The sequence below is a fragment of the Oncorhynchus masou genome, chromosome 31 (assembly GCF_036934945.1).
Source record: "Oncorhynchus masou masou isolate Uvic2021 chromosome 31, UVic_Omas_1.1, whole genome shotgun sequence".
NCBI classification, from domain to species: domain Eukaryota; kingdom Metazoa; phylum Chordata; class Actinopteri; order Salmoniformes; family Salmonidae; genus Oncorhynchus; species Oncorhynchus masou.
In genome coordinates, this window is record NC_088242.1 from 45,963,598 (window position 1) to 45,977,806 (window position 14,209).

A 14,209-nucleotide genomic window follows, 5' to 3' on the forward strand; every position below is an offset into this window, starting at 1 on the left:
TTTGATTTCTTCTTGAGAGTGCAATGTTTACACAATTGTTCTGCTTATATTACTAAAATGACCAAGTATTAACTAGAGATCGTTTGCGTGCTTAACATAACAAGCAACAGAAAAGTATGCACGCACACAAACTATTTGCTTAAATGTCTCATGCAGAAGATCTGAAAGCTTTTTACAAAGTTTAACCAGAAGTTAGTAAAATTGACTGACTATGGTCAGTGGAAGATCCCGACCTGTCCTCCTGCATGTGCAGGGTTAAATTGTCAAAGACACTTGACTTCCTCTTGCAGCCGGTCTCCACGTAACACCCTGGCAAGCCCTTCTCAATTTTTTCCTTAAATAAATGTTATAAATAGTGCTGTGTTCTGTTGACTGCCGTTCCATCCTCCTCTCAAAGCCCGGAGTGAATCTTTTTTGCACTGCCATCCTCTCTCAGTCACATGCACTCTCACTCTCCCCCTCTTTCACACCATTCACCCCTTGCCTTCCCTCTCTGAATCCTTCTGCTCTCTATTTCTATCTCCCTGAGGCTTTCTGGAGGAATTTCTAGCTTAGAGTGCCTGTCAAGCAGTAAGAAGAAGCTCTCAAGAAGACAGAAGACAGACCAGGTGGAGAGACTGAGCAGAGTAGTGGCGTCAGTATGCCGTGTGTGAGCTTCCTGGTGGTGGGGACTTGCCTGCTGGTCCTCGGCTCGGCTGTTTGGGGCGCCCCCAGCCAGTGCCCGGCTCAGTGTCACTGCCATGGGGACCTGCAGCATGTCATCTGTGACAACGTGGGGCTGAAGAAGATCCCGCAGGTGTCCGAGGCCACCCGTCTGCTCAACTTGCAAAGGAACAACCTGGGCAGCCTGCCCACTGGCTCCTTCGCCAGCAGCAAGGGTCTCATCTCGTTGCACATGCAGCACTGCCAGCTCCATGAGATTGGCGGCCAGGCCTTCAAGGGACTCAAGAAGCTAATCTACCTCTACCTGTCCAACAACGAGATCACCAGCATCAAGCCAGGTGCCTTCGAGGACCTCACCGAGCTCACTTACCTCTACCTGGATGGCAACCGCATCAGCGACCTGCCCAAGGGAATCTTCTCACCCATGATCAACCTGTTCATCCTGCAGCTCAACGACAACAAGCTGCGTGACATCAAGGCAGGCACCTTCGCCGGAGCCAAAGACCTGCGCTGGCTGCACATGAGTGGCAATGAGGTGAACTCGCTGCAGCCGGGCTCTCTGGACGATGTGGAGAACCTGGCCATCCTGCACCTGGACAGGAACAGGCTGTCCACCTATCCTGGCCTGGCCATGAGCAAGCTGAGAGTGGTGGAGGAACTGAGCCTGGCCAAGAACCCCATGAGGAGCATCCCCGACAACGCCTTCCAGAGCTTCGGACGCTACATGGAGAAGCTGAACCTGGATGGCATGGGGCTGGAAAAGGTCAGTCTCATATTGTTTAAGGGGAGGGGGGTACTTTTATGGCTGCACAAAGAACTTATTGAGTTGGGAAGGGTGAGAGTTTGGCAATTGAGAGTTTAAGACAGGGCTGCCCAACCCTCTTCCTGGAGATCTACTGTCCTGTAGGTTTTCAGTCCAACCCTAATTTAGCAGATCTGATTCAGATAGTTAAGGTCTTGTTGACAGGCAGCTAATTAGCAGAATCAGTTGTGTTAATTTAGGGTTGGACTGAAAACCTACAGGATTGTAGAACTCCAGGAAGAGGGTTGGGCAGCCCTGGTTTAAGAGTAGGGCAATGCAATAGTAGGATGGCGTAGACGCAGTATATGATTCTATTACTATGAGAGAGCATTGCAAGTTTAATTTCGTTGTCCTAAAAATTCTAGCAGTCCTGCGGATTAGAGAGGCTTGTTGTTTGTTTGTTTTGGTTCTAGCTTGCCATATTTAATTTGCTTCTGTACATGTACATTCTGGCTTGACACTGGCCAACTCCCCATTTTCCAGTAGTCAAAAGTTGTTTCTCTTCTCCCAGTTCCGTGGTCACATACCGTAGGCCAAGGGCAGGTGGTAATGGGAGGTGGTTAAGCCGATCTCTACCATTCATCATATTTTGACTGACCTTTCAGGTTTACGAGAGTGTGTGATACGAAGACAATATTTATGCTTTGGTTGTTGTGCTTTCTCCCCATCTGTCTCATTGTATGGTAATAAAATCCTTATGATGACATCCACCCATATGGGAACAAAGCAGGCCACACGTGGTCAGGATGAGACCAGCGGGATCTCTGTGTCTGGTTGTTGAAAAACGTTCTACTTGTGATGTGCCACTGTACTGTAGATGCCTTGCTTAAAATAGTTTTTTTTCTGCTTCCCTGATTGCGGAATCATTAACCAGGTTTCCATCCAACTTAGCTGGTGCATGAAAAATTTACGATCTGGCTGATGGAAATATGAAATGCCGTTGCAATTCGTTCGATATGGTGGGACCTTTTTGTCTGTAAAATGAATTATGCGATAAATGGTGGTGGAAATATTATATCGAAGTCAATTTGGAGTCACACAATGATATATTGTATGGTCTTCCCACTACGAAATCAGGAAAGGGGCTCCCAAGTGGCGTAGCTGTAAGGCACTGCATGTCAGTGCTCGTGTCATCTCTACCTACACCCTGGTTCAAATCCAGGCTGTATCAGAACCGGCCGTGATTGGGAGTCCCATAGGGCGGGGCACAATTGGCCCAGTGTCATGCTGGTGTAGGCCATCATTGTAAATAAGAATTTGTTCTTATCCGACTTGCCAATTTAAATAAAGGTTAAGTAAAAATATATATATTTTTGCAGATTATTAGGCTACAGATGAAATAAGTTGTGGTGAAGGGGATAAGCTTAATGCTCCTTTCCAATAAATATCAATAACATCATCAGCTAAAACACATAGAGTCCTATCAGTCAGGCTTCCTTGATATTACAAAAGGTATCCCAGAGGGATCGATTTTAGGTCCTGTACATTTTACTGTCTATATAAACAATGTTCATATATCTGCAAAAACAATTAACATAAACCTGTATGCAGATGACACTGTTGTGTGTGCTATTGCATCCATGGTTGACCAGCCTCTTTTTTTGGAGGTTCAATCTGCCTTCATTGCTTTGCCGAAAGCCTTTGTTGAACTGAAATTGGTACTTAATGCAGGTAAAACCAAGTATATATGTTATTCTCCAAACCACTTGTATCTGATGATTTATGCATATGTACATTGTATGGTGCCCTCATTGATCATGTCCCTGCATCTGGATTGATGAAAAGCGATCTTTCAAAAAGCATGTTGATGAGCTACAGTAGTTAAGAATTAAAATGGGCTTATTTTATATGAATAGGTCATGCCTTTCATTAAATAACACAAAACAAATCATTCAGTCAACATTCGTTGGTTATAAACTATGGGGATATTGTCTATATGAATGTAGCTGCTACTGTATTGAAGCCATTGGGCGCAGTTTATCATAGCTACACTTTATTACAGGCAATAGGTTCTATACACATCACTATACTATACTGTATCAGAAAGTAGGCTGGCCCTCTTTAAAATCTTGTAGATCGATGCATTGCACTCTTTCTTTATAAAGCCCCCTGCATAAACTTCCATCGTACCTTACTTCATTGTTAACTTATAGACGTACGAGATACCAGACCCGGTCTCAGGGATGGCGAACTCTGGAGATCCCTTCCATCTCTATTGAGTTAGGTCGATCTGCTTTTAGTTTTTTTGCACCTTTCTCTCCAAGGCTCTCTGAAATTGGATGAATTGGTGCCTCTAGGGCAATTCAAAAGGCTGATTGAGGACCTTTTTACTGAACAATGTGTTTATTTTCTATAGTTGTGTTTTGCTTTTAGTGTATTGATGTGTATTATTAATGTGTATAGTGTATATTGATGTTTTTGATGTGTCTATTGATGTGTATGCAGGGTTCATCTGATAAAGAGACTTGGTCTCAGAATGACTCCCGGTTGGGAAATAAAAACACACAAAAAAAACAGTTGATTGTGTTATTTGATCCTGATTGCTCTGCTTGGGGTATGGTGTGGTGAAAAGAGAATATCTTTCAAAATTCAAGGTTATTATAGTTTTGTGTTATTTCTATTCATTTTTCGATTTTTATTTGAATTCAGTTTAGTTCCAGTATGTTCTAATCTAGCTTTGTGAGGACAAGAAGTGAAGTTGGAGTGCTGAGGTCCCTGTTCTTTACATTAAGGAAATACATGGGAATGTACATCAAACATTCAAACAATCACCTAGTAGCATCATAACAAACCGCTGGTATGGACCAAACTCTTCAGCATGTACTGTAAACCCAAACACACCATCACACAGGGGTTCCCCAAGGCACATACGGATAGCCCAAGATATCATTAACCATACAGTGAGGGGGCGGTGTTGACGCAGTGATTGATCATTCCTGAGGTTCACATTGGTGTTTGAGGTGGGTGACTGCCTCATTACACTTAAGTGCAGTCTGAAGAGGCTTTTAAGATCTGGCTAGTTTCCATCCTTTGGGGAGTCACTATTTACAAATAGAGTGATGCATAGATGTCCCCTATAATCGCTCCAGTCTATGGCAGAGAAGTTTTAACTATCATGCAGACACCACAAGGCTAAAGAGTCCATGGAATAACAGCATGCACAGTCCAGATATCACTTGAAATTGTTTCCTATCTAGAGATAACACAGCCAACCCTTCATCTAGTAACTCATATCGTAACAATGTAAAATGTAACGAGGTTGCACGATCGTTATCTCCCACGGCTGACCAACCAACCAAGGCCTGAGTGGAGAGATGAGAAGACCTCGAGAGAGACTCAGATGAGAGCTTTTCTGCCTAATTCCCAATGAACACACTGCCCGTTATAACTCCATATACTGATGGAGGGACTACCTTGCTGCATACATTCCAAACTCAAAGTTTATTCAATACTAGAAGTGAATCTAATGTTTGAGTGCACAGTATCCATGCTACAGTATGAAGACATCTCTCTGGCAGACTGTATACCTGTGAGTTAGAGTGAGGGGAAAGCAGCGGGAGATGTTGAGGTTTTTGGGGTGGCGGGGGACATGGTTATTTTTAAGGTGTTTTGTTTTTGCTTGGCCATATCCAAGTATGTCCCAGCCTAATTCTTACACAAGTGTTATTTTCAGCTTTGTGATTTTTTTTGCCCTCAGCACGAGGATCCTGCAAACAGGTCAGTAAGGTTTAGGAGAGAGGTAAATAGAGGCAGGGTGTTCCGTGGCCCATGAAGGACAGGTATTTTTAGCTTGTACATCGCCCCTGAGTTGAATGGACAATTGGGCCCTTTGCAAGCCTTCCTGGCAGAGGAGTGGCTCTGAGAGAGAGAGAGAGAGAGAGAGAGAGAGAGAGAGAGAGAGAGAGAAAAAAACCTGACCATGCTGGAAGTCATTCATCTTCCATTGCCTCAAATTACCAGAAACATCCACCTCGTTGCTCGCGAACCTCCGTAGTGGAAATTTCCAAAAAGACGCCTCAATCAATAGCTTCATCTCTTATAGATATGCAAAACTCATCCCCCCCAAAGCAAAGTCCACCCTCCTCTCACTGCTGCCCCCGGACCTCCTTCCCTCTCTCCTTCTGCTAGAAGGCTAAGAGCCAAACTTGACATGGTGAGCATCAGTTCATCTTGCACCTCTGTGAAGTTTTTAGCGGCCTCACAAACACATATGAAGTTTAGGAGAAGAGAGGGGTGAGACAGTCAAGTTTACATAAGCAACGCTGCAGGAACCAGTTATGAGTGGAGGCTTTCATGACAGAGTGATTCTTCTGTAGGAAGAAGAAAAAAAGGATTCCCTCTACCAAACATCTCGGTCTGCCCTCTGACAGATATTAAGGATGAGGTCTAACTGCAAGGGTAGAACAAATTCTACATCCATCTATCAGCAGGCTTGGTGTGATCTCAATGCCCTGTGAGAGTGTCTCAGTTGGTAGAGCCTGGCGTTTACAATACAAGGGTTGTGTGTTCGATTCCCATGGGGGACCAGTACGAAAATGTATGCACTCACTACTGTAAGTCGCTTTGGAGAAAAGCTTCTGCTAAATGAAAGGGGAGATTTAACTGGCATATTGGTGGATTTTAGGGACTTCAATAGTTGAATTCAGGGATGTCAAATGAGTCGTGGGAAGCTATTATACATGCAATAAATTACTTTTGGATTTGAAGGACAAGACTGTTCTTGGTTATGTTTTGAATATCTATACTGTGTCTGTATCTCTGCCTCTAGTTCTCTGACGCTGCATTCAATGGAGTGACGGCCATCAAGTCTCTGCACCTGGACAACAACAAGCTCAAGTCCCTTCCCAACAGCCTGGAGTTCACCACTATCACCAACCTCACACTCTCCAACAACCCCTGGAGCTGCACCTGCATGCTTGCCCCTCTGCGCAAGTAAGGAGCTCATATTTAACCTGGCTAACAAGACAAACGTGGTAGCCATAATGTACCACACTTTTCCTCCAGTAAGTAATTGGAAAATGCCCTCTCCTTTTCCTTGACCCTGTGTCTAATTCTCTCTGTTTCCCCCCACTAGGTGGATGGACTCTAGACGCCAGCGCCCTGATGCGCTCTGTGCATCTCCATCCTCACAGAGAGGAAAGCAGATCAGAGACAGCTCTGCCTTCAGCAGCTGCAAAGTCAAGACAAAGAGAGCCAAGAAGGGCACGCGCCATTAAAAGAGGTAATCTGACTGTCGATGATTCTACAAATTACAAAACTAGTCCGCAAATAGGAAAGTAAACATCAGTTAAGTGAATTTATGAGCTGAAGCTAGCAAGCTTCCCACTGGACACAAACTGGTTGAATCAACATTGTTTCAATGTAATTTGTCATCGTATTGTGTAGTGGAATTCATGTGGAAAATACATTGGATTTGAAAAAGGTCTTCAACCTAAACAAATAGTCTTCAACCTCAACGTTATATCCACTATGAGAAAAATGAGCACCTCCTGGATAATTGATTTATCTACAGCTATCCTATGGTCTCCCATCCAGGGTTTTAACCAAGCACAGCACAGCCCAGCTATGATATTTTCACTGGCTATTACCAATGTGCTATTGTGAGAATGATAGTTGAGAGATCTCCACTTAAAAATAAAATAAATTTGACCAGCCCCGAGTGAAGCAGCAGTCTAAGGCACTGCATCGCAGTGCTGATGTGCCACTACAGCCTCGGGTTTGATCCCAGGCTGTGTCACAGACGGCCATGACCGGAAGCCCCATGGGGTGGTGCACAATTGGCAAGGTGTCGATAGCGGAGAGTTTGGCCGGGGGGGGATTTCCTTGGTTCATCGTGCTCTAGCGACTGCTTGTGGCGGCCGGGTGCCTGCAAGCTGAACTTAGTTGTCAGTTGGATGGTGTTTTCGCCAACACATTGGTGCAGCTGGCTTCCGGGTTAAGCGAGCAGTGTGTTAAGAAGCAGCGCGGCTTGGCAGATCATGTTTCATAGGACGTATGAGTCTCGACCTTCACCTCTCCCTAGTCCTTGCAGTGATGAGACAAGATTGTATCACGAAATTGGTGAGAAAAAGTAATTCCAGAGGGTAGGTTTAACAGAGCAAATTAAATGTGACCATACTTTAACACTCAGTGCCTTGAGAAATATTCATACCCCTTGACTTATTCCACATTTTGTTTTGTTACAGCCGGAATTCAAAATGGATTAAATCAACAACAAAAAAATCTCAGCCATCTATACTTAATACCCCATAATGACAAAGTGAAAACAACATGTTTGTAGAAAATGTTTGCTAATTTATTGAATATGAAACGCAGAAATATCTTATTTATACAAGTATTCACACCCCCGAGTCAATACTTCGCAGAAGCATCTTTGGCAGCAATTACAGCTGTGAGTCTCTAAAGAGCCTTCCACACATGGATTGTGCAACATTTGCCCATTATGTTTAAAAAAAATCAAATAAATCAAGCTCTGTCAAATTGGTTGTTGATCATTGCTAGACAACCATTTTCAGGTCTTGCCATAGATTATTCAAGTAGATTTAAGTCAAAACTGTATCTCGGCCACTCAGGGACATTCACTGTCTTCTTGGTAAGCAACTCCAGAGTGGGCCTTAGGCTTTAGGTTATTGTCCTGCTAAAAGGTGAATTAATCTCCCCGTGCCTGGTGGAAGGCAGTGAGTCAGGTTTTCCTTTAGGATTATCCATGTGCTAAGCTCCATTCTGTTTATTTTTTATCCTGTAAAACTCCCCAGTCCATAACAATTATAAGCATTACCCATAACATTATTCAGCCACCACTATTCTTGAAAATATGGAGAGTGGTACTCAGTAATGTGTTGTGTTGGGTTTGCCTCAAACATAACACTTTGTATTCAGGACAGAAATATATTGTTTTGCCACATGTTTTGCAATATTACTGTACTTTACTTATTGCAAACAGGATTCATGTTTTGGAATGTTTTTATTCTGTACAAGCTTCTTTATTTTCAATCCGTCAATTAGGTTAGTATTGTAGAGTAACTACAATGTTGTTGAGCCATCCTCAGTTTTCTCCTATCACAGCCATTAAACTCTGTAACTGTTTTAAAGTCACCATTGTTGAAATCCCTGAGCGGTTTCCTTCCTCTCCGGCAACGGAGTTAGGAAGCACACCTGTGTCTTTGTAGTGACTGTGTGTATTGATACACCATCCAAAGTGTCATTAATAACTATGCTCACAGGGATATTCAATATCTGCTTTTTTTTCATTTTTATCCATCTACCAATAGGTGCCATTGGCAAACCTCCCTGTTCTTGGTGGTTGAATCTGTGCACTGCTTGACTGAGGGACTTCACAGATAATTGTATATGTGGGGTACAGAGATGAGGTAGTCATCCACAAATCATGTTAAACACTATTATTGCACACAGAGTCCATGCAATTTATAAAGCAAATGTGAACTTATTTAGGCTTGCCATAACAAACCTTGCAAATGAATGGAATGGGAAAAAATGTCAGTCTCTCGATGTGCAAAACTGATAGGGACATATCCCAAGCGACTTACAGCTGTAATTGCAGCAAAAGGTGGCGTTACAAAGTATTAACTTAAGGGGGCTGAATAATTTTACACGCCCAATTTTTCAGTTTTTGATTTGTTAAAAAAGTTTGAAATATCCAATAAATGTCGTTCCACTTCATGATTGTGTCCCACTTGTTGTTGATTCTTCACAAAAAAATACAGTTTTATATCTTTATGTTTGAAGCCTGAAATGTGGCAAAAGGTCGCAAAGTTCAAGGGGGCCGAATACTTTCGCAAGGCACTGTAAATCTCCTTCAAATGTTGTTTGGTTGCGTTGACAACCAATAGAATTCAATATCACTTTTGAAATACAATAAATAACCTATTAACTTTTCAACCAGGTAACAAATTATATGTTGGATTCACGTCTCCAATGCAACCAAAAATGAAAGTTAAAGAATAGGATTAAGCCAGTGGCTTAGATGGAACTTTCCAAGCAGTAGGTAGATCACCTTTAAATGTTGATATTTGGTTGCGTTGTCAAACAAACAATTCAATATTACTTTTGTAATACAGTAAATAGTATCTTACAAACTAATGTAAAATTGAACCTTAAAATGAGTCACACATCCATGGCCACATTTGAGGTTACTGTAACTATACATTTCTTCTATTGTAATCATATAAAGCATGTATGTTCAAGATAGCATGCGTACAGTAGGTCGTCACAGGTCTGTGGAGATCTGCTCAGAATATTGACTGCCATTGATCACTTGCAATATGCACTTTTAATGTAATCTCAACTGCAATCCAGGTCATTTGGTTCTGCTATAAAACTAAGCACAATGATAACAAATGAATCTGTTGTATAAATAAACCTAACATCTGACATTGTATTACCATTTGAACTTTGCTGTGCTTTTAATGGGTTGAAAGCGCAGTGATAGACATTTGAATTGCCAACTAAACCAAAAATCAGACATTGTTTTTCCTTTGGAATTTGGTTGTGCTTTTAGAAATTCAATTTACGTTTGACATGTAAATGTAAAGACATTTGAGAGTAAAGACATTTGAGTGAGTGAATGTACAGGGCATAAGGAAAGTAAGCCCCCTTATTCTAAAATGGATTAAATTGTTTTCCCCCCTCATCAACCTACACACAATACCCCATAATGACAAAGCAAAAACAGTGTTTAGACATTTTTGCAAATGTATATGTAACTGAAATATTACATTATATATAAGTATTCAGACCCTTTACTCAGTACTTTGTTGAAGCACCTTTGGCAGCGATTACAGCCTCGAGTCTTCTTGGGTATGACGCTACAAGCTTGGCACACCTGTATTTGGGGAGTTTCTCCCATTCTTCTCTGCAGATCCTCTCAAGCACTGTCAGGTTGGATGGGGAGCGTCGCTGCACAGCTATTTTCAGGTCTCTCCAGAGATGTTAGATTGGGTTTATTCAAGGACATTTAGAGACTCATCCCGAGTCCACTCCTGCGTTGTCTTGGCTGTGTGCTTAGGGTCATTGTCCTGTTGGAAGGTAATCATTTGCCCCGTCTGAGGTTTTCCTCAAGGATCTGTCCGTACTTTGCACCGTTCATCTTTCCCTTGATCCTGAAAAGTCTCCCATTCCCTGCCGTTGAAAAACATCCCCACAGCATGATGCTGCCACCACCATGCTTCACCATAGGGATGGTGCCATGTTTCCTCCAGACATGACCCGTGGCACTTAGGCCAAAGAGTTCAATATTGGTTTCATCAGACCAGAGAATCTTGTTTCTTCTGGCAAACTCCAAGCGGGCTGCCATGTGCCTTTTACTGAGGAGTGGCTTCCACCTGGACACTCTACCATAAAGGCCTGATTGGTTTAGTGCTGCAGAGATGGTTGTCCTTTTGGAAGTTTCTCCCATCTCCAAAGAGGAACTCTGGAGCTCTGTCAGAGTGACCATCTGGTTCTTGGTCGCCTCCCTGACCAAGGCCCTTTTTTTTAAATTTTACCTTTATTTAACCAGGCAAGTCAGTTAAGAACAAATTCTTATTTTTAATGACAGCCTGGGAACAGTGGATTAACTGCCTGTTCAGGGGCAGAACGACAGATTTGTACCCTGTCAGCTCAGGGGTTTGAACTCGCAACCTTCCGGTTACTAGTCCAACGCTCTAACCACTAGGCTACCCTGCCGCCCCTTCTCCCCAATTGATCAGTTTCACCAGGCGAGCAGCATCAGGAAGAGTCTTGGCGGTTCCAAACTTCTTCCACTTAAGAATGATGGAGACCATTGTGTTCTTGGGGACCGTCAATGCTGCGGAAATGTTTTGGTACCCTTCACCAGATCTGTGCCTCTACTCAATCCTGTCTCGGAGCTCTACGGACAATTCCTTCGACTTCATGGCTTGGTTTTTGCTCTTATAGACAGGTGTGTGCCTTTCCAAATCATGTCCAATCATTTGAATTTACCGCAGGTGGACTGTTTTTGCTTTGCCATTATGAGGTAATGTGTGTAGATTGATGAGGATTTTTTTATATAACACATTTTAAAAGAAGGCTGTAACGTCACACAATGTGGAAAAAGGGAAGGGGTCTGAATACTTTCCAAATGCACTGTAGGTTGAAATCGTATTGATCAATGTTTCAACCAAATATTACCCAATTATCCATACTGCAATGACGTGATGTGCCCACCGGGTTATGAGTTTCTCAGTATCAGACCTGCAAGAGTTTAAAGGCATGAATTTAACGAAGTACATCTTGACAAAGGGTTTTGATTGTGCTACACATTTCACATTTTTGCTGGTCCCTTTCAGGCTTCAATGCTTTCCTCACAGCTTGTATTCATATGAAGGAAGGAATTTGTGTGTGTAGGACACAAAATGACTTCGGCTTGAGACAGTAGCACTTAATCTCAGGGGATGGTTTGGGACCTGCCTAGCTTGACGTTCGTCTTTCCCTTTCCCTCTTCCTTCCCTCAGAACTCTGTCTGCTCGTCAGAGTCTGTCCCCTGGCTGTTCTTTTTCCATCTTGGCCTTGGGGTCCTGTCCAGAACAGAACAACGTGTCCCGGTCATGGCGTTGACCAGTAGGAAGGCAGACTGTTTGATTTGGCTGCTGATGTTTGTCTTTCTACAGGAGACGCTGCCTGAGGGGAAAGGCCTGTCCAGGTGACGGGCTCTGTACGTGTGCAGAGAAAGAAAGAAATAAAGCAACTCTAACTGCTACTTCAAGACTGTCCAACTCACTATCTGCCAAATCTCAATTTCACATGTACACACAGGAAGTGATACGTGACACAAACACATGCACACAAAAAACACAAACAGAAAACCAAAAGGCTTACACGAAGCAGAGACTCAAGAAAACACTTGTACACAAGTGGAAGAATTGTGTGGTTCAGTTAAAAGACAACATTCACACAACCCACACACACACACAACATACACACAACCTTTATCAATACAAACACACACCTTTGTTTCATCCCACTCTCTTTTCAACGGCTGAGGAATTTGTCAAGCGTCCTTACAACCAACACATAGATAAACAGCCATGTTGACTCTCCTCGACGCCAGCTTTACACTTTCACACCTTCAGCTTTACACCTTCACCTTTCAGGAACCTGCAGCCTACTGCCACAGCAATGGCCTACATAATTCCCCAACTATGGGTCACTCCGTTGGTCTCGCTCCTCCTGTGAGAAATGCTCTGTCAGACTGAGAAAACATCCTGAAAGGACTGTGACCATAAAACGGACGTCGACGTCGTGTGACCCCTCTCAAACTCTGACCAAAGGTAAACGATACATCACAGCGCAGGCGGCTGAGGACTTTTTCTGAAAGGGTTTATGAGACAACGGAGCGATGGCAGGTCAAAGTTGAGAAGGAACAGTCAGAGACGACATGAACAAAGAGAGGACTCCAAGTTCTCCAGCAGTGTCTTTCGTTTAACGAATGAATACATACAAAGGACAATCTCGCTAGAGATACAAAGATACTTTATTCTTACATGAATTAAGTTTAAAAGGGTTTGCAATGCATTTAAATCTGTTATCACAGGGGGAAATGGTGTACAGTTCAAAATAGATATGAGAAAAGGTGGCAGAGGTGTCATGTCTTTGACTAAATAAGTAATATACTAAATATTTTGCCTTTTCCATCCACCCTGCTGTGGCAATGCTTCATTTGTTAGCGGACGCACCCAGACACTCTGTGTTACATTTCATTTCAAGTAGTTGATTGACATTGAAAAAATATAGTTTTTTACTGCTAAGTCAATGGATTGTCTATAAGCATCATATAAGCATAAAGCATACTCTGCGAGTATCATAACTTTTAAGATTTGGCTCTTCTTTTTTATGTATATTGAACATCATAAATATATTTTTTTGACTTTTGGAGGTGAACAACACATCCAATAAACATCTAAGAAATAAAGATGTAACCTTGTCTGTCTTGATTCCATTTTCAACTACTGTGCTACTACAGATTAAGACATTAACAGAGAGACAATATCATATGGATAGCCAACCTTGCTCCTGGGGAGCTACAGGGTTTGCAAGCTTCTGTCCCAGCGTAACACTAATACACCCGATTCAGCTAATCAAAATCGTAATCTGTAGCTTATTAGTAGAAGCATGTGTGTTAGTGCTGGGCTAAAACAAAAACACATGCAATAGAGTCGGCCAACAACCCTGCAATGATGAATCTGGAGGGACGTTTGCACATTAAAATGTCTCCCTCTAACGAAAAAATATATTAACTGCGCCCTGCAGTGGCGGTCCTGAAGGGCCAGCTCACAGCTCGTTTTGAGCCTTTCCTGCTAACCAGGGACTGACTCAGGACAGGGAAACCATGTGAGTGAACGCTCTGGACAATCACTTATATCCAAATAATCAATTAACTTAAAGTAATCAATTAACTTAAGAAAAACATTACTCACTAAGAGTTCCTTTAACGCCCATGTTAGAAATTACTTTCACTATTTCAGGTGGACACAGGGAACCTGCCATGATGCCTAAAATGCAGAAACAAACTAACTAACATCTAAGACTAATTATGAATTACCAAATCATCTAATTACCAAATCATCTACCAATCATCTAATTGCTATCATCAATTCCAAGATTCCAATACCGGTCCTCTTAGGACCCCGAGTATGCAGAATTTCATCCCAATCAATCACCATCCTAACTAATGTTCAATACATTTGATTTCAAGAATATGATTAGAACAGAAACCAGTTAAACATG

General features: G+C 42.5%; 1 protein-coding gene across 1 annotated transcript; it reads left to right on the plus strand.

The window, feature by feature from the left end:
* The first annotated feature begins 392 nt into the window (after nucleotides 1-392).
* LOC135524016 (chondroadherin-like) lies at nucleotides 393-12,448 on the plus strand. The gene is made up of 4 exons (XM_064951126.1): nucleotides 393-1,426; nucleotides 6,234-6,397; nucleotides 6,540-6,686; nucleotides 12,094-12,448. Exons 1-3 carry the CDS (start codon nucleotides 641-643, stop codon nucleotides 6,679-6,681), a joined length of 1,092 nt encoding a protein of 363 aa, XP_064807198.1. The 5' UTR covers nucleotides 393-640; the 3' UTR covers nucleotides 6,682-6,686; nucleotides 12,094-12,448.
* The last annotated feature ends 1,761 nt before the right edge of the window (nucleotides 12,449-14,209 follow it).

What these genes read in the sequence shown, in the direction of transcription:
- LOC135524016 (XM_064951126.1), top strand. Translation starts at nt 641, where the DNA reads ATGCCGTGTGTGAGCTTCCTGGTGGTGGGGACTTGCCTGCTGGTCCTC. An exon ending in ATGGCATGGGGCTGGAAAAG is followed by an intron (nt 1,427 to 6,233) that starts GTCAGTCTCATA and finishes CTCTGCCTCTAG; the next exon opens with TTCTCTGACGCTGCATTCAA. An exon ending in ATGCTTGCCCCTCTGCGCAA is followed by an intron (nt 6,398 to 6,539) that starts GTAAGGAGCTCA and finishes TCCCCCCACTAG; the next exon opens with GTGGATGGACTCTAGACGCC.